The sequence below is a fragment of the Bos mutus genome, chromosome 1 (genome assembly GCF_027580195.1).
Source record: "Bos mutus isolate GX-2022 chromosome 1, NWIPB_WYAK_1.1, whole genome shotgun sequence".
Taxonomy (NCBI): Eukaryota; Metazoa; Chordata; class Mammalia; order Artiodactyla; family Bovidae; genus Bos; species Bos mutus.
Window position 1 is genome coordinate 129365169 of NC_091617.1, and position 21051 is coordinate 129386219.

Sequence of the window (21051 nt, forward strand, 5' to 3'; positions counted from 1 at the left end):
TCCCAGTGCATAAGGTGTGTGTTCAATCCGTGATCGGGGAGCTAAGATCCTACATGCCTCTTGGCCAAAAACCAAAGCATAAAACAAGCAATATAGAAACAAATTCAATAAAGACTTAAAAATGGTCCACATCAAATAAAAAAAAAAACCTTTAAAAAGTTATCAGGCAACAGTATTTGTATAGTTTGGTCATTCAAAATATGTGACTTTTTTTATAGGGCATTTTTTTTTTAATGAGTCGTAGTAGGTTTGGAGAATGAAATGGCAACCCACTCCAGTGTTCTTGCCTGGAGAATCCCAGGGACAGAGGAGCCTAGTGGGCTGCCATCTGTGGGGTCGCACAGACTCGGACACGACTTAAGCAACTTAGCAGCAGCAGTAGATTTCCACTTATATACCCACACAGAGCTTTTGGCTCCCCAAACAGATTCTAGCAACAGTTTTAGTTCTGTTTCTTTAATCTTTGTGACCAGAAGACAAAAATAAGGGAAAAAAATTGTCAGGGCGGGAGAGTTACAGAAAGGATAAAGAAATAGAAGGAAGTCAGCAGTCAAAATGAAAGATTTGTTTGGTATTTGAGCCATAATCCTATCAAAGAATCATCAGGACAATTTGGTTTTTGTCTTGATAGGTTTTTAAAAATTGAAGTATAGTTGATTTACAGTATTAACTTCAGGTGTGTAACATAGTGAATCAGTAGTTTTTACTGATCACTAAATCAGTAAAAACAGATTTTACTCCATTAAAAGTTATTACAAGATAATTGTTATAATTCTCTTGCTATACAGTGTATCCTTGTTGCTTATCTATTTTAGTAGATTTTTTAATGTCTGAGGGGAATTTGAATGTGAATGTGATAGTTGCTCAGTCATGCCTGACTCTTTGCAACCCCATGGACTGCAAAGTAGCCTGCCTGGCTCCTCTGTCCATGGAATTCTCCAGGCAAGAACCCTGGAGTGGGTAGCCATTTCCTTCTCCATTGGATGTGAAGAGTAATACTTTTATTTGAACTTTTAAAAATTTTCTAGGAGAGAGGGAGGGGAAAAAATTCTCCAAATTATTAATATTAACATTATTATAATATTTACATGCTATTCACTAATAAAATACATTAGATACTTTTCAAGCATTTAAATAAATTGAAAATTTACTCAAATCACCTTTTCACAAATATACTTACATTATACTATATAAGATATTTAAGGTCTTTTAAAAAGAATGCAAAGTATCTCACACACTTGATTTTAAAATTGATCATTGTACTTAAGAACCTGTTATTGATGTTAACATCATGAATTTAAATGTCATTTAAAAAATACCTGTTTCTGTTGTATTTTATGTTCTTTTCTTACCCATTGTTTTTATTTATTGTTAGGTTTTATTCTTTTTTTAATCTGGAGAGAGTTCCCTTCTCAGGGTAAATACATATGTAGAATCAGGGATACAAAAATTAGCAGTGTCTTTCAGAATATTTCTACTAGAATCAGTTACCTAGATGGACAGACTCCTTTTCATAGTTAGACCTTGTCCATTATACAAGGAACTACCTAAGTTATTGGCTCTTCCAGTCAGATATGTTTGATTTTGTTGTGACCCTGGTCATCGTTAAGGTGACAGTTAAATAAAAAACCCTAAATAAAAAGTTCAGTTAAATAAGAAACTTAAGGTCTGTTTGTTGCTGCTGCTGCTAAGTCGCTTCAGTCGTGTCCGACTCTGTGCGACCCCATAGATGGCAGCCCACCAGGCTCCCCCGTCCCTGGGATTCTCCAGGCAAGAACACTGGAGTGGGTTGCCATTTCCTTCTCCAATGCATGAAAGTGAAAAGTGAAAGTGAAGTCACTCAGTTGTGTCCGACTCTTAGTGACCCCATGGACTGCAGCCTACCAGTCTCCTCCATCCATGGGATTTTCCAGACAAGAGTACTATTTAATTCACTGAAATTATAAGGCTTTTAATTTATTCATTAAGACCTATATATGTGTTCTGGAATTATGTAATTCCAGATATAATGTAAGTATCTGTGCTTATTTGCATCCTTTTTAGTCTAATTTTGTTAGAAACAAATCTGTTTTAATTTTAAGCATTATGTGTGTATAAAAATTCATATTAAAGCTTTTGGAAAAAAAGTCTGTTGTTCTGAAAACAAAGGAAATTATAAGAGGGCATTTCTTCACCCTATATCTTAACGTTGATCCTTTTCTGTCTTCTTGTACTTGTAGCGGGAAGAAGCAGAATGGGAAAACATAAATGTGCTGTTGATGATGCATGGCTTAAAGCCTTTATCTCTAGTCAAAAGAACAGATATGAAAGGTAATCAAATTATATTCTTGCTCCTTAAGATAAAAAGCTTTTTTTAAAAAACATTTTCAATCTTAATGTTTTTCTTATCTTCATTTTTACTATGTGTATTACATTTCAAAAAATGTAGATCTCATCATTTTTGACAAACAGTCATCACAGACGATGAGGGAGAATTTAAAAACAATGATGGAGGAAACATCGCGTCAACAGAACATGATCCAGGAGCTCATAGAAACTAATAAACAGCTTAAGTAAGAAAATGGAAAAAAATCTGTTTTGAATTGTATGTGAACAAATGATATGCATTTAAAAAAATAACTCACTTGAAAAGAATCTTGGAATTTAATTTTCCATTGATTAAATATAAAGTAAAAAATATTTTTAGTAGGTAAATCTTTTGGTAATAGCTTCGATATATACTGATACCCTATGTTTCCTTTGTTGGTTTGTGTTATAGAAATTTTAAGAATGCAAAAAAATTTTAGAAAGTTGTTATGTTGGTAGATGGATATGTTGGTTGATATGATTTGTTACTATTACTAAGAGAAGGAATTGTATGTCTGGTACTAGAAATGAACTTCAGCAACAGCAAAGCCGAGCAGCAGATCAGGAACAACGAGCTAATGACTTGGAACAAATTATGGAGAGTGTGAAGTCCAAAATTGGTGAAATGGAGGATGAATCTGTAAATAGGGTTTGCCAGCAACAGAATAAAATAAAAGAACTTCAAAAGGAGCATAAAGTTTTACAGGTAATGAGTTAAACATTTTCTTACATGATAGTCTTAAAATACCTTGTCAATGTTACAGGTGACTTCCATGTTGCTTAATTCAGTGATCCTTATCTTCCTTTACCTATTATTGTCATTGTCTTGAAATTCTTTCTTTGCTGTTTCCAGAATATTTTCTCTTCTGGTTTTCCTCTAACCCCACTGGTTATTTTTTGATCCCTTTGCTGATTCTTCGCATTTTCCATGACTTATCCCTTCAGTTCAGTCGCGTCCGACTCTTTGCGACCCCATGAATCGCAGCACGCCAGGCCTCCCTGTCCATCACCAACTCTCGGAGTTCACTCAACCTCATTGTCCATCGAGTTGGTGATGCCATCCAGCCATCTCATCCTCTGTCGTCCCCTTCTCCTCCTGCCCCCAATCCCTCCCAGCATCAGGGTCTTTTCTAATGAGTCAATTCTTCGCATGAGGTGGCCAAAGTATTGGAGTTTCAGCTTCAGCATCAGTCCTTCCAATGAACACCCAGGACTGATCTCCTTCAGAATGGACTGGTTGGATCTCCTTGCAGTCCAAGGGACTCTCAAGAGTCTTCTCCAACACCACAGTTCAAAAGCATCAATTCTTCAGCACTCAGCTTTCTTCAGTCCAACTCTCACATCCATACATGACCACTGGAAAAACCATAGCCTTGACTAGACGGACCTTTGTTGGCAAAGTAATGTCTCTGCTTTTCGCCCTTCCAAAGAGTAAGGGTCTTTTAATTTCATGGCTGCAGTCACCATCTGCAGTGATTTTGGAGCCCCCAAAAATAAAGTCTGACTCTGTTTCCACTGTTTCCTCATCTATTTCCCATGAAATGATGGGACCAGATGCCATGATCTTAGTTTTCTGAATGTTGAGCTTTAAGCCAACTTTTTACTCTCCTCTTTCACTTTCATCAAGAGGCTTTTTAGTTCCTCTTCATTTTCTGCCATAAGGGTGGTGTCATCTGCATATCTGAGGTTATTGATATTTCTCCCGGCACTCTTGATTCCAGCTTGTGCTTCGTACAGCCCAGCGTTTCTCATGATGTACTCTGCATATGAGTTAAATAAGCACGGTGACAGTATACAGCATTGACGTACTCCTTTTCCTATTTGGAACCAGTCTGTTGTTCCATGTCCAGTTCTAACTGTTGCTTCCTGACCTGCATACAGATTTCTCAAGAGGCAGGTCAGGTGATCTGGTATTCCCATCTCTTTCAGAATTTTCCACAGTTTATTGTGATCCACACAGTCAAAGGCTTTAGCATAGTCAATAAAGCAGAAATAGATGTTTTTCTGGAACTCTCTTGCTTTTTTGACAATCCAGTGGATGTTGGCAGTTTGATCTCTGGTTCCTCTGCCTTTTCTAAAACCAGCTTGAACACCTGGAAGTTCACAGTTCACGTATTGCTGAAGCCTGGCTTGGAGAATTTTGAGCATTACTTTACTAGTGTGTGAGATGAGTGCAATTGTGCGGTAGTTTGAGCATTCTTTGACATTGCCTTTCTTTGGGATTGGAATGAAAACTGACCTTTTCAAGTATTCTGGCCACTGCTGAGTTTTCCAAGTTTGCTGGCATATTGAGTGCAGCACTTTCACAGCATCATCTTTCAGGATTTGAAATAGCTCAACTGGAATTCCATCACCTCCACTAGCTTTGTTCGTAGTGATGCTTTCTAAGGCCCACTTCACATTCCAGGATGTCTGGTTCTAGGTCAGTGATCACACCATCGTGATTTTCTGGGTTGTGCTCATCCCTTAAACCTTTCTTTTTCCTATAAATTCAAATGTCTTTGGTGATGCTCAATCTAAGTCATAGTACTTTTAAATCTGTGGCACAGGCTTCTTCCCTTAATTCCAGACTAACATCCTGCATCCTACTTGATATCTCTATTGGATGGGTAATTAGGCATGTAGAACTTTTTAACATGTCCAAAACCATACCTGGATTTCCTCCCCAAACTTTTGTCTTTTAGTCTCCACTCTGGTCCAAGTCACTTTCATTTCTTTACTGTGTCTTTCTTGGTTTCCCTACTCCAAGCCTTGCCTTTTTCAATGTTCTCTCAACATTGTAGCACAGAACACTCTAACTTTGCGTTTTCTTTTTTTTTAAAGGGAAAAGTCCAAAACTCTTTACCGTGATCTTACATGATTGTCCCTGTGTTACCTTCTGACTTCATCTCCTGTACCTTTTGCATATTCTATTCCAGTCACACTGACATTCTTGATTTTCTTTGAACATTTGCCTTGAACATTCTCACTTCAGGGACTTTGTATATTTTGTTCTTCCTTTTTCCCTTTACCATGCATGCTTTTTTTAGCTGCACGGTTTGTTTTCTCTCTGCTTACTCATGTGTCACATCACTATCTCTCCGGGATTCCATTTTTGACTACTTCACTTACAGTTGGCAGTCCTGTCCCCCACATATCATCTTGCCTTCCCTGCTTTGTTTTATCCATAATTCTTATCACCATCTAACATGCTGATATACTATACAATTTGTTTTGTTTGTATATCTGTGTTAGAATGCAAGCTCCATGAGGGCTGATATTTTTGTCTGTTTTGTCTAGGGCTGAGAAAATGTCTGCTTTATTATTAGTATCAATAGATACTAATAGATATTAGTATCAATATCAATAGATATTTGAATTATTGATTTTTAGTTTTATGTTTATTGAAATAGCAATGTTATAACATTGAATAATTAATTCCTAATTTAAAAAACCTCTTTTAAAACTTGGGTGTTTATTGTAATTGAAAGAAAGAAATCTTTTGTAGGGAAAATCAATATTTAGTCATATAAGACATTACAGATACTTAGAAACAGTATATCATTATAAGTGTTTTCTGTTGGCACAGCATTATGTGTACCTGTTGCATACAAGGTGTTTAGGCTGCCTAAAGGGACAGTACTCCTTAGGCAGGGTCTAGATGTCCCCTCAGTTTATGCTAGCAGCATTGGAAGGATGTGATAAGTTAAATTTCAGGGATCAGAGAGAAACAGTGGGAGATACTAAGAATTTCTGGTATGAAGCTGCGGGCAGTGGTTTCTGCCCTCATTTAGGCTGCCAGCTTGGGGCCAGCAGTGCTGGACCTGTTGGTGTTCATAGCTCCAGAGAAGACACTATCATTCTTTGGCCAAGTCTGTTTCTGTTATTCATCAGTCAATAAGATCTAGCATTTGCATTTTTAGGTTTGCTTTGTTAGGTAGCGTTCCTCATCAACAGTATATTCTAAACTCTCTCTGTGGGGAGGGGGATTTTGGACATATTGCTCCATGCATTTGATTTTGACTGTCATCTCAGATATAGGACATGTATAAATATGAAGCTCTTTAGCTCAGGGGTCCCCAGTCTCTTGGATCTAATACCTGGTAAAAGGTGGAGCTGATGTAATAATAATGAAGTGCACAGTAAATATAATACACTTGAGTCATCCCAACCCCCACCTCCCCCATCTGTAGAAAGATTGTCTTCCACAGAATCAGTTGCTAGTGCCAAAAAAGCTGGGGACCATTGCTTTAACTCATCAACTTACTGATGTGGGAAGCAGCCATCAGGTGGTACTGATAGAGGGCGTTGAAGGCAGAGAGATCTGTGTGGGTTTTTTTTTTTAAGGAAGATACCTATTTTTTTTTCCTTACAGAGATTGATCTATAAATAATCACAAACTGAATTATTATAATGTAAGGCTTATGAATTTACCAGGGTTTTAGGTAATTCAAAGAAAAATGCTTGACTATTCATTGATAAGGGGTGATTTGAATGGAGTGTCATGTATTTTCTGTCAAGTATTTCATCTGTCCTAAATGAATTATAGGCCATTTAACTTTTCACTTCAGGTTTCAGAGTTTTGTTATATAGCTTTTAAATGTGTACAGAGGAAGTCTCATGTTCCAGTCGGCCATGGAAAACAGACAGAATTAGGGTGGGGGCATGAAAACTTGGTTTTGTGGCAGGGTGTGTGTGTGCTCAGTAGTGTCTGACTCTTTGCCACCCCATGGACTGTAGCACGCCAGGCTCCTCTGTCTGTGGAATTTTCTAGGCAGGAATACTGGAGCGGGTTGCCAGTGCCTACTCCAGGGGATCTTCTTGACCCAGGGATCGAACCCGTGTATTTCTTGCATCTTTTGCATTGGGGATTGGATTCTTTACTGCTAGGCCACCTGAGAAGCCCTGGGGAAGGGTATCTATGCTAATTTGAACAATTGAAATTAGTTGCTTGCTTGTTTCTTAAGTATGTGAAGGGTACTTTTTATAGGATGATGACAGAAATTGGCAAAACCTCAAGGGCAATTCCCAAGGAATTGCTGCCCCTCAGTGTTGCCTGATTTTTTGTACAATTCTATCACAGATTGGTCATATATTCTATTCTGTACTAGTTAATTTGTGCCTTCTTGGGGAAGATGGAAGTGCTCCTGGAAAACAATTATTTCACAGTTTGAGGCACATTTTTTGGGGGGCATACACTTGTTTCCGGTTTTAGAATGGTTTAGTGCTGCATATTTTGCAGTTGAGAGAAAGGAAGCATTGATTTTGTGTGTATGTGGCAAAGAGATCAAGGAAATTAACAGATGTTTGACAACAATACTTTGAAAGATTGTTATTGAGAGATTGCTGGGAAATGCAGAAACAAAGACAACATTTCTGTGTTCTGCAGTGCAGTTTTCCTTTTTCTGTACTTAGACAACATGTGTTAGCATCTTTGGATATAGTTTTATATACTTTTCAATCCTCTAAAGATCAATGCAGAGTACATCATGTGAAATGCTGGACTTGATGAAGCAGAAGCTGGAATCAAGATTGCCAGGAAAAATATAAATAACCTCAGATATGCAGATGACACCACCCTTATGGCAGAAGGTGAAGAGGAACTAAAGAGCATCTTGATGAAAGTGAAAGAGGAGAGTAAAAAAGTTGGTTTAAAACTCAGCATTAAAAAAATGAAGATCATGGCACCCAGTCTCATCACTTCATGGCAAATAGATGGGGAAACATGGAAACAGTGACAGCTTTATTTTCTTGGGCTCCAAAATCACTGTAGATGGTGACTGCAGCCATGAAATTAAAAGATGCTTGCTCCTTGGAAGAAAAGATATGACCAACCTAGACAGCATATTAAAAAGCAGAGACATTCCTTTGCCAACAAAGGTCAGTATAGTCAAAATTGTGGTTTCTTCAGTAGTCATGTATGGATGTGAGAGTTGGACTATAAAAAGAAAGCTGAGTGCTGAAGAATTGATGCTTTTGAACTGTGGTGTTGGAGAAGACTCTTGGACTGCAAGAAGATCCAACCAGTCCCTTGGACTGCAAGGGACCTAAAGGAAATCAGTCCTGAATATTCATTGGAAGGACTGGTGCTGAAGCTGAGCTCCAGTACTTTGGTCACCTGATGTGAAGAACTGACTCACTAGAAAAGACCCTGATGTTGGGAATAATTGAAGGCAGGAGGAGAAGGGGACGACAGAGGATGAGATGGTTGGATGGCATCACTGACTCAATAGACATGAGTTTGAGCAGGCTCTGGGAGTTGGTGATGGACAGGGAGGCCTGGTGTGCTGCAGTCCATGGGTCGCAAAGAATCAGACATGACTGAGCGACTGAACTGAAAGATCTAAGCAGATAATTTGTTTTAAATCAGTGTGATCAGTATCAGCATGTAGTCTCCCTCTTCTTTCTCCATAGGGAATATATGGATCAGAAAGCTGACCTTTGCTTTTCTTTTAGTGGTTACCTTAAAGATTAAAATATTCACTCTTGACTTCTCAAAATGTAATGTTACTTTGTACTTTCTACCTTATTCTATGACATTGGTAAAATTGTTTTATAATTATTACATTCTCCAACTTATATTATTGTTGTGTATTTCAATTCTGTATTTTTATTCTCTATACATTTATTTACTACTGACAGTTGAAATAGCAAAAAATATTTTTTTCCTGTTGTTTAAACTTTTAATAAGCAGAGGAAAAAATTCTAGTTTTATACTGTCTGTCCTAATTATTATGTATTGTTCCAGCCATCCAGGGTGGGCTTCCCAAGTGGCTCAGTGGTAAAGAATCCACCTGCTAATGCAGGAGATGCAAGAGACACCAGTTTTATCCCTGGGTCAGGAAGATCCCCTAATGGAGGAAATGGCAACCCACTCCAGTGTTCTTGCCTGGAAAATGCCATGGACAGAGGAGCCTGGAGGGCTACAGGCCGTGGGGTCACAAAGAGCTGGACACGATTGAGCGCACACCACCTCCTTTGGCAAACCACTCAGTGTAAAGCCACCAAGCTCTTCTGTATACCTCTCCACAAGTCCTTTAGCTTCAATTTCTTTTTTTACTTTTGTGTTGGATTTCTCTATCGACTTCAGCTTTCTGAAATACACAGGGAACCATGAGACAGAGTGTTTCTTAGGACCAAATGAGAAAATAGATCTACTGTTTATTAACATCAGCAAGATATTCCTAATGTATGATGGCCTTATAAGTAACTGACATCTAGGTAGGGAGGAAAGAGATATAGGAAGGATGGCAGGGCTTATTAAAATTGTTATTGGGCCCTCTCCAGATTCTTGAACAGTAATACCTTATAAATATGAATATTGCTCCCACAAGATTCTTAAGCTTTTTAGTGAAAGGATAGCTTGCGCACAAGGGAAAAGGTGGAAAAGAGTGCCAAATTCTTGCGAACTTTCAGGGAAGTCCGGTTTTAGAAGGATTGTGAGTGAGGGGCCACAGTGTGCCTGATTAGCTTGTGCTCAGTTCTTGGATTGGTTGGCATCAAGGTGAAGTTTCAGGTATCATCAACCTTCCGATTTCAAATGTTCTGGTGTCTACATGCTTGCAGTCAGCAGATTTCATCTGAAGGGGGTCTTCCTCCTATAAAAACAACTTAGGAATGTGTGTCAGGCTTTTATATCTTTCAGGGAACTGGGAGTTCAGTGATTCTGCTTTGTGGCAGATTTATATGTACATACATCAGTGGAACAGAGATAATTTTTTATTCCTGTGGGTCTCTGGGTGTTATCTCTGAGGCCCAAGCCTTCAGGTACTTTTGTTCTACCAAGCCTGTCAAGGCCATTTTCTTGGTTCTTTTCTAAAATGGTATTCTTGTCGTCCTGTCTCAAAATCATTGTTCATCTTTCACTCAACATGCTTATTTTAAGATTCATGCATGTTGCTGGATGTATCAACAGATTATTACGTTGTGTGAATATACTGCAGTTTGTTGATTTGCCTGTTGATGGACATTAGGCTTGTTTCTACTTTCTGGCTAATACAAATAAAACTTTTACAAAATTTGTGTTATTCTGTGGCCTTATGCTTTCTTTTTCTCTTTGGTAGATACCTAAGACCAGAATTGCTAAGAGTAAGTGTATAGTTAACTTCTTAAGATGCTGCCTGTGACTTGTCTTCATTCTCTCAGTGTCTTTGAAGGAGCATAAGTACTTACTTTTGATGAAGTTCACCCTATCAGTTTTTTTTTTTTAATAGATTGTGTTTTTGATTTGTAAATAAAGACAACTTTTCATAGCCCAAGGTTACAATATCCAATTGTTCCACCACTATTTGTTTAAAAAAACTATCCTTTCTCCATTAGATTGCCTTTGTAAGTTTAGTGAGAATCAGTGTATGTGTGTGTCTATTTCTGGACTATCCTGCTACATTGATATATGTATCTTTCTTTACACCAGAACCACATTGCTTTGATTACTGTTAATCTGAAATTAGGCACTCTGATTCTTCTCCTTTTATTCTTTTTCAGTATCATGTTGGCTGTTTAATTTTTAAAACATTTTGAAATTTACTAAAAAAAATTTATTGGAGTATAGTGGATTTACAATGTTGTGTTAGTTTCAGATGTACAGCAAAATAAATCATTTATATCTTACATGTATCTTTTTTTCAGATTCTTCTCCCTTATAGGTAATTGCAAAGTATTGAGTAGAGTTCCCTGTGCTATATAGAAGGTCCTTAATTAGTTATCTCTTTTATATATAGTAGTGTGTATATTATCAATCTCAGTCTCCCAATTTATCCCTTCTTCCCACCCACTTCACTTCCCCCTTGCTGCTGCTGCTGCTAAGTCACTTCAGTCGTGTCCGACTCTGTGCATCCCCATAGATGGCAGCCCACCAGGCTCCGCCGTCCCTGGGATTCTCCAGGCAAGAACACTGAAATGGGTTGCCATTTCCTTCTCCAATGCATGAAAGTGAAAAGGGAAAGTGAAGTCCTTCAGTTATGTCTGACTCTTAGCGACCCCATGGACTTCGGCCCACCAGGCTCCTCCGTCCATGGGATTTTCCAGGCAAGAGTACTGGAGTCGGGTGCCATTGCCTTCTCCACCACTACCCACCCCCCCCGCCCCCCGCAGTAAATATATGTTTGTTTTCTACATCTGTGACTCTGTTTTGTGAATAAGTTCATTTGAACCTTTTTTGTTTCTAAATTCCACATATAAATGGTATGATATGATATTTATCTTTTTGTGGTCTGACTTACTTTACTCAGTATGATAATCTCTGGGTTGATCAATGTTGCTGCAAATGGCATTTTGTTTTTTTATGGCTGAGTAATATTCCATTGTATGTAAGTACCACATCTTCTTTATCCACTCCTTTGTCAGTGGACATTTAGGTTGCTTCCATGTCTTGGCTAGTGCTGCAATGAACACTGGGGTGCATGTATCTTTTTAAATTGTAGTATTCTCTGGATATATGCCCAAGAGTGGGATTGCTGGATCATATGATAGTTCTGTATTTTTTGAAGGAACCTTCATACTGTTCTCCATAATGGTTGTACCAATGTGCATTCCCACCCATAGTGTAGAAAGGTTCCTTTTTCTCCACACCCTCTCTGGCTTTACTGTTTGTAGATTTGGTGATCATGGTCATTATGATTGGTATGAAATGTTATCTTATTGTAGTTTTGATTTGCATTTCTCTAATAAGTGATGTTAAGCATATTTTCATGTGCTTTTTGCTATCTGTATGTGTTTGGAGAAATGTCTATTTAGATCTTCATCTTCCACCCATTGTTTGATTGGGTTGTTTCTTTTTTTATATATTGAGCTTACATAAGCTATATGCTTTGTAAATTACTCCCTTCTTGGTCGCTTGGTTTGCAAATACTTTAGCTCACATGACTTGTGGGATCTTGGTTACCTAACCAGGGCTTGAACCTACACCTTTGGCTGTCTTTTGGTGTATGATTTCCTTTGCTGGGCAAAAGTTACTAAGTTTAATTAGGTCCAATTTGTTTATTTTTGTTTTTATTTTCATTACTCTAGGAGATGAATCAAAAAAGATACTTATGTGATTTATGTCAGAAAGTGTTCTGCCTTTGTTTTCCTGTAAGAGTTTTATAGCATCCGGCCTTACATTTAGATCGTTATTCCATTTCAAGTTTATTTTTGTGTATGGTGTTAGTTAGATCAAACCAGTCAGTCCTAAAGGAAATCAACCCTGAATACTCAGTGGAAGGACTGATGGTAAAACTGAAGTTCCAGTGCTTTGGCCACCTGATGCGAAGCGCCAACTCACTGGAAAAGACCCTAATGCTGGGAAAATTGAAGGCAAAAGGAGAAGAGGGCAGCAGAGGATAAGATGGTTAGATAGCATCACTGACTCAGTGGATATGAACTTGAGAAGAATCCCAGAGCTAGTGAAGGGCAGGAAACCCTGGTATGCTGCAGTCCATGGAGTAGCAAAGAATTGGACATAGCTTAGCAACTGAACAACAACAAATGGTGTTAGTGTTCTAATTTCATTTCTTTCCCTGAAAATGGATTTTTACCCTGAAATTTTAGCATGTCTTTTTTATGTGTTTATTTTTATTTATAATTTATTTATTTGGCTGTGCCAGGTCATAGTGGTGGCATGTGGGATCTAGTTCCCTGTCCAGGGATTGAACCTGGGCCCTGCATTGGGAGCACAGTGTCTTAACTGCTGGAATGGGAGGCCCCTAATTTCATTCTTTTGTATGTAGCAGTCCAGTTTTCCTATTACCATTTATTGAAAAGACTGTCTTTTCTCCCGTGTATATTTTTGCCTCCTTTGTCATAGATTAGGTGACCATAGGTGTATAGGTTTATCTCTGGACTTTCTATCCTGTCCCATGGATCTATATTTCTGTTTTTGTGCCAGTTCCATACTGTAAGTCAGGGAGCCTGATTTCTTCCAGCTCTGTTTTTCTTTCTCAAGATTGCTGTGGCTACTCAGGGTCTTTTATGTTTCCATATAAATTGTAAAAATTTTTGTTGTAAAAAAATTGTAAAAATTTTTTGTTCTGTGAAGGATGCCATTGGTAATTTGATAGGTGTTGCATTGAATCTGTAGATTGCTTTGAATTGTATAGTCATTTTGACTATATTCTTTCAATCCAAAAACATAGTATATGTCTCCATCTGTGTCATCTTTGATTTCTTTCATCAGCATTTTATAGATTTCTGAGTATAGGTCTTTTGCCTCCTTAGGTAGGTTTATTCTTCAGTATTTTATTCTTTTTGATGCAGCAGTAAATGGAATCATTTCCTTAATTTCTCTGATTTTTTGTTGTTAGTGTATAGGAATGTAAGAAATTTCTGTGTGTTAATTTTGTATCCTGCAGCTTTATCACATTCATTGAGCTCTAGTAGATTTCTGGTAGCATCTTTAGGATTGTCTCTGTGTAGTATTACATCATTTGCAAACAATGATAGTTTTACTTCTCTTTCAGTTAGGTTTCCTTTTATTTCTTTTTCTTCTCAGAAAGCTGTAGCTAGAACTTTGAAAACTATGTGAATGAAAGTGGTGAGAGTAGACATCCTTTTCTTGTTCCTGATCTTAGAAAAACTAAGTTTTTCTCTCTTGAGATTGATGTTAACTATGGGTTTGTTGTATATGGCCTTTTATTATGTTGAGATAGTTTCCCTCTATGCCCACCTTCTGGAGAGTTGTTTTTGTTGTCATAAATGGGTGCTGAATTTTGTCAGAAGTTTTTTCTGCATCTACTGAGATGATCACGTTTTTATTCTTCAGTTTGTTAATGTGTTGTATCATATTGGTTTGCATATGTTTGCATCCCTGGGATAAATCTCACTTGATCGTGATGTATGATCTTTTTAACGTGTTGTTGGATTGACTTTGTTAGTATTTTGGGGATTTTTGCATCTGTGTTCATCAGTGATACTGGCCTGTAATTTTTTTTTTTTTGGTGGTATATTGTCTAGTTTTGTTTTCAGGATAATAGTGAAATGAGCTTCCTTCCTCTGCAGCTTTTGGAAGTTTCAGGAGGATAGATGTTCAGTCTTTTCTAAATGTTTGATAGATTTTGCCTGTGAAACCATCTGGTCCTGGACTTTTTTTTGTTATTGGAAGTTTTTAAATCAGTTTCAATTTCAGTACCTGTGGTTGGTCTGTTCATATTTTCTATTTCTTCCTGGTTCAGCCTTGAAAGTTTGTACCTTTCTAAGAGTTTTTGCATTTCTTCCAGATAGTCCATTTTATCGGCATATAATTTCTTGTAGTAATTTCTTATGATCCTTTGTAATTCTGTGCTATCAGTTGTAACTTCTTTTTCATTTCTAATTTTATTGATTTGAGCTTTCCTCTCACCCCCCTTTTTATGATGAGTCTAGCTAAAGGCTTATCAACTTTATCTTTTCAAAGAACCAGCTTTTACCGCCAATGATCTTTTCTATTGCTTTCTTCATCTCTAATTCCTTTATTTCTGCTCTGATCTTTATGACTTCTTTCCTTCTACCAACTTTGGGTTTTGTTTGTTCTTTCTCTAGTCGCCTTAGGTCTAAGGTTAGGGTTTTTTTTTAAATAATTTTATTTATTTATTTTTGGTTGCATTGGGTCTTCATTGCTGCATGTGGGCTTTCTCTATTTGTGGCAAGCGGGGACTGTTCTTCATTGTGATACATGGGCTTTAGGCACATGGGCTTCAATAGTTGCAGCATGTTTCTCAATAGTTGTGGCTTGTGGGTTCTAGAGTATGGGCTCAGTAATTGTGGTGCATGGACTTGGTTGCTCTGTAGCATGTGGAATCTTCCTGGACCAGGGATCAAATCTGTGTCCCCTGCATTGGCAAGTGGATTCTTATCCAGTGTACCACCAGGGAAGTGCCTGTTTGTTTATTTATTTTTGGTTGTACTTGGTCTTCCTTGCTGCAGGTGGGCTTTCTCTAGTTATGGCAAGCGGGGGCTACTCTTCTTTATGGTGCACGGGCTTCTCATGTGGTGGTTTCTGTTGTGGAGCACAGGCTCTAGGCGCATGGGCTTCAGTAGTTGCAGCAAGTGGGCTCAGTAGTTGTGACTTGCAGGCCCTATGTGCTCAGTAGTTGTGGTGCACAGGCTTAGTTTCTCCACAGCATGTGGAATCTTCCCAGACTAGGGATCAAACCCATGTCCCCTGCATTGGCAGGCAGGTTCTCATCCACTGTACCACCAAGGAAGTCCAGGTTAGGTTGTGTGAGACTTTTCTTGTTTCTTGAGGTGAGGTGAGATTGATTTGCTACAGTACAATCTATTGTATTTGTGTGTTTTACAGTTGTTGTTGTTGTTGCTGTTTTACCTGTAATTGATAGAATGTTGTGGTCGGAAAAGATGCTCGATATGATTTCAGTTTTCTTAAATTACTGAGGCTTAATTTATGGTCCAAGATGTGATCAATGCTGGAGAATGTTCCATATGTGCTTGAAGGAAGTATATTCTGCTTTCAGATGGAATGCCCTATAAATATAAAAATATAAAGTTCATTTGGTCTGATGTATCATTTACAGTTTATATTTCCTTATTGATTTTCTGTCTGGATGATCTATCCATTGGTATAACTGGAGTGTTCAACTCCCCCACCATTACTGTGTTACTATTGATTTCCCTTTTTATGGTTATTAATATTTGCCTTAAATATTGAGGTGCTCTTATGTTTGGTGCATATATATTTACAATTCTTAAATTTTCTTATTGGATTGATCCCTTGATCATTATGTAGTGTCCTTTCTTATCTGTGTTGGCTATTTGAGATTCTTTACATTTCCATATGAATTTTCTAATTCTGTTGTTGATTTCTACAGAGAAAGCCTGATGAGATTTTATTGTATATGTATTTCCATTTGGGGAGAATTAGCATCTTAACAATACTGAATGTTCTGATCCATGAATGTGATATCTCTCCATTTGTTTAGGTTTTTCCTTAACTTTTTTCAACAGTGTTTAATAATTTGAGGTGCACTGATTTTCCACATGTTTCATCAGTTTTATCTCTTAAGTATTTAATATTTTTGATGGTATTGCAAATATTTGTATTTTCTGTTTCAGTTTCTCATTATTCATTCCTGGTTGATTTTTTTCCCCTCTTTTTTTATTGTGGTAAATTATTTCCCTAACATAAAATTTACCATTTTGAAGTGTAAAGTTCAGTGGCTTTTAATACATTAACATTGTTGTACAACAATTCTCACCATCTGCAGAATTTTTTCATCTTCCCAACTAAAACTCTATACTGGCTAAAGTAAGCCCATTCCTCACTCCCTGCAGCTCCTGGCAGCCATCATTCTACTTTCTGTGTCTATTGATTTGACTACTCTGGGTACCTCATGTAAGTGAAGTCTTATAGTATTTATCCTTTTGTGACTGCTTATTTTATTTAGCATAATGTGTTCAAGATTCATCCATGTTGTGGCATGTGTCAGAATTTTCTTTAAGTCTGGATCCTCAGCAATGGCCACAGGACTGGAAGAGGTCAGTTTTCATTCCAATCCCAAAGAAAGGCAATGCCAAAGAATGCTCAAACTACTGCACAATCGCACTCATCTCACATGCTAGCAAAATAATGCTCAAAATTCTCCAAGCCCGGCTTCAACAGTTACATGAACTGTGAACTTCCAAATGTTCAAACTGGATTTAGAGAACACAGAGGAATCAGAGATCAAATTGCCAACATCCATTGGCTCATCGAAAAAGCAAGAGAGTTCCAGAAAAACATCTACTTCTGCTTTATTGACTGCACCAAAGCCTTTGACTGGGTGGATCACAACAAACTGGAAAATTCTGAAAGAGATGGGAATACCTTACCTGCCTCCTGAGAAATCTGTATGCAGGTCAAGAAGCAACAGTCAGAACTGGACATGGAACAACAGACTGGTTCCAAATCGGGAAAGGAGTACATCAAGGTTGTATATGGTCACCCTGCTTATTTAACTTACATGCAGAGTATATCATGTGAAATGCTGGACTGGATGAAGCACAAGCTGGAATCAAGATTGCCAGGAGAAATATCAATAACCTCAGATACGCAGATGACACCACCCTTATGGCAGAAGGCAAAGAGGAACTAAAGAGCCTCTTGATGAAAGTGAAAGAGAAGAGTGAAAAAGTTGGTTTAAAACTCAGCATTCAGAAAACTAAGATCATGGCATCCAGTCCTATCACTTCATGGCAAATAGATGGGGAAACAGTGGAAACTGCCGGGGTCTAGCCCCGGCTGATCCAGGGTATTCGAAGGAGAGACGGCGTAGGCGACCTATTTATTTAAATATTTATCAAAGATATAAAGAATAATAGGATGAGGATGGCTCAGTGAGGAAATTCAGTGGAGAAAAGCGGCTGAAATAAGGATAGCTCAGTAGGAAAATTCAGTGAAGAAAAGAGGCTGAGTAGCTTGGTTTACGCAGGAGACCAATAAAACTTAAAGACAAGAAGTTTGCACCACTTACGTAGGCCGCAGGCGTCCTTCCGTTCTCCGGAAGGAGAGGAGACACTGAGGCCTCCCTGGTCGGATCTTAGAAGCCCAGGCATAATTAGCAAGCATGGCAGGTTCCGCGCTCCAGATGGAGACTCAGCCAGAATTTGGGAGAGAGAGAGAGACATGGGGAGACCAAGTTTCGGTGAACAAGGCCTGCACTTTATTTTCCAAAGTAGTTTTTATACCTTAAGTTATGCATAGAGGATAATGGGGAAAGGGGTAGAGTCATGCAGTAAGCCAGGCTTTCTTCCTGCAAACTTATCATATGCAAAAGTTTAGGTGATTTACATCATCTTCTGTCCCAGAGGCCTGTTAACATTTTAAGAAACTTATTTTTCTCTAAAGGTGATTATTCTAAAGTCAGGCGCCAGCCTCCAAAAAGCACTGGATAGAGTTGCATTCCTATAGGGCAAAGGTGAGGTGGGCTCCATCAAGAAAAAAATTAACTCAAGGGTCCAAGGTTACAAACATTGAGGCTACTACTTACATTTCTATAAACCCATTATATCTATCAATACACTGCCAAGGACACAGTAGGTAAGGGGTATGGAGACTTAGCAGCAAACATTGGCCCAATAAGTGAAAAACCCTTCACCGATACAATTTCTAATCAATCTTTTAACTACTCAAAGGACTCTGTGTTTAGACAGTTTAGAACATCTCCTGCCTCTCATAGTTGGGAGGCTCTAAACAATCACATGTGGCTGGAAAAACCTATTCAGGCAGGCTAGAGGATTTCCAAAGGAGTTTGTAGGTTGAAACACTGTCACACCCAGGAATTATTAACTGGAGCTGTAAGCTAACTCTTTTTTCAGAGAGAGGTAGTGGGGGACAGCCCCGCGTAAAGTCAGAGGTGTAGGTGAAAGCACAAAGCAGAAAGTAGGCAGACTCTGGTTTTGGGGGTAGATGCTCGAGAATTTCCAGGGGGACTCCTGAGGCTCAATCCCGCCTTTGCGTATGCCGAGCCTCCTTCCTCATGACCTTTGCCACTGGAGGAGTTCCTCACGCTGGCTCCTGGCAGTGATAGACTTCCAGTTGAGCTATTCCAGACCCTGAAAGATCATGCTGTGAAGGTGCTGCCCTCAATATGCAATATGCCGGCTCCCGGCAAGAAACAGTGACAGACTTTATATTTTTGGGCTCCAAAATCACTGCAGATGGTGGTGACTGCACCATGAAATTAAAAGACACTTGCTCCTTGGAAGAAAAGTTATGACCAACCTAGACAGCATATTAAAAAGAAGAGGCATTACTTTGCCAACAAAGGTCCATCTAGTCAAAGCTATTGTTTGTCCAGTAGTCATGTATGGATGTGAGAGTTGGACTATAAAGAAAGCTGAATGCCGAAGAATTGATGCTTTTGAAGTGTAATGTTGGAGAAGACTCTTGAGAGTCCCTTGGACTGCAAGGAGATCCAATCAGTCCATCCTAAAGGAGATCAGTCCTGAATGTTCATTGGAAGGCCTGATGCTGAAGCTGAAACTCTAATACTTTGGCCACCTGATGCAAAGAACTGAGTCATTGGAAAAGACCCTGATGCTGGGAAAGATTGAAGGCAGGAGGAGAAGGGGATGACAGAGGATGAGATGGTTGGATGGCATCACCAACTCAATGGACATGAGTTTGAGTGAACTCTGGGAGTTGGTGATGGACAGGAAGGCCTGGCGTACTGCCGTCCATGGGGTCACTAAGAGTTGGACACAGCTGAGCAACTGAACTGAATATTCTATTGTATGTACAGTTGACTCTGTAGAACATGGTTTGAACTGTGTGTGTCCACTTATGTGCAGATTTTTTTCAGTAGTGAATACTTCTGAACTCCACAATCACTGTTGAATCCATCGATGCAGAGGAACCTTAGATACTGAGAGCCCCCTATAAGTTATATGTGAATTTTTGAGGGTACTGATTGTTGGCATCCTTAACCCCCACATTATTCAAGGACCACCTCTATATACCATATTTTGTTTATTCATGGTTATTCATTCTAACACTGTTCATCACTAGACACTTGGGTTGTTTCCATCTTTTGGTTTTTGTGAATAATACTACTGTTTATATAGACATACAAATATCTGTTCCAGTCCCTGCTTTCATTTCATTTTGGTGTGTACCCAGAAGGGGATTGTTGGATTGTATTGTGGCACTAGTGGTAAAGAACCCATCTGCCAATGCAGGAAACTTAAGGGATGTGGGTTTGATCTCTCAGTCAGGAAGATCCCCTGGAGGGAGGGCATGGCAACCCACTCCGGTATCGCCTTGAGAATCCCCATGGACAGAGGAGCCTAGCAGGCTACAGTCTATAGGGTCACAAAGAGTCTGACATGACTGAAGTGACTTGGCACATGCATGGTAATTTTATGTTTCATTTTTTGAGTAACTGCCATACTCTTTTCCATAGTGGCTGTACCATTTACATTCCCACCAGCAATGCACAAGATTTCCAGTTTCTCTACATTCTTAGCCACACTTGTTTTCTATTTTTGTTTTTATTTATTTATTTTTTGTTTTGTTTTGTTTTTGTTAGTAGTAGCCATCCTAATGGGTGTGAAATGGTTTCTCATTGTGGTTTTAATTTGCATTTCCCTGATGGTTAGTGATGTTAAGCATCTTTTCATGTGCTTATTGGCCGTTTGTGTATCTCTTTTTAAAGAAACGTCTATTCAAGTCCTTTGCCCATTTTAAAATCAGACTTATGTTTTTGTTGAGTTGTAGGAGTTATTTATTCTGAGTATTGACTCCTTATCAGAAGTAAAAGTTTGTTTGGGTTTTGTTCAGGGTTTCCTGTGAGATGGTGCAGCAAAACCTGAACGAACTTTTTGGCCAGTCCAATGTTATTTGCAAATATTTTTTCTCATTTTGTGAGTTGGCATTTTATTCTAGTGTTTTTCAATGCACAAAAGTTTGAATTCTAATAAAGTCAAATTTATATATTTTTTATTTTGTTGCTTATGCTTTTGATGTCATAACCAAGAAATGGTTGTCAAATCCAATGTCATGAAGCTTTTGCCTTGTGTTTTCTTCTAAGAGTTTTATAGTTTTAGCTCTTACCTTTAGAAGTTTGATCCATTTTAAATTAACTTTTGTATGTGCTATAGGTAAGCATCCAGCTTCATTTTTTACATGTATACACCTAGTTTTCCCAACATTATTTGTTGAACAGAGCCTGTTCTTTTCCGATTGAATGATCTTGGCATGCTTGTTGAAAATAATTTGACTGTGGATATGCAGTATTGCTTCTGAGGTATTCATCCTACTCCATTAGTCTCTATGTCTTT

The 21051-nt window shown here is 38.4% G+C and overlaps 1 protein-coding gene across 1 annotated transcript in view; it reads left to right on the forward strand.

The window, feature by feature from the left end:
- CEP70 (centrosomal protein 70) overlaps nucleotides 1-21051 on the forward strand; it is a 78910-nt gene that overhangs the window by 13253 nt on the left and 44606 nt on the right. Inside the window, 3 exon segments of the mRNA XM_014482647.2 lie at nucleotides 2220-2310; nucleotides 2429-2552; nucleotides 2872-3052. Coding sequence (XP_014338133.2) covers nucleotides 2220-2310; nucleotides 2429-2552; nucleotides 2872-3052 — 396 coding nt within the window.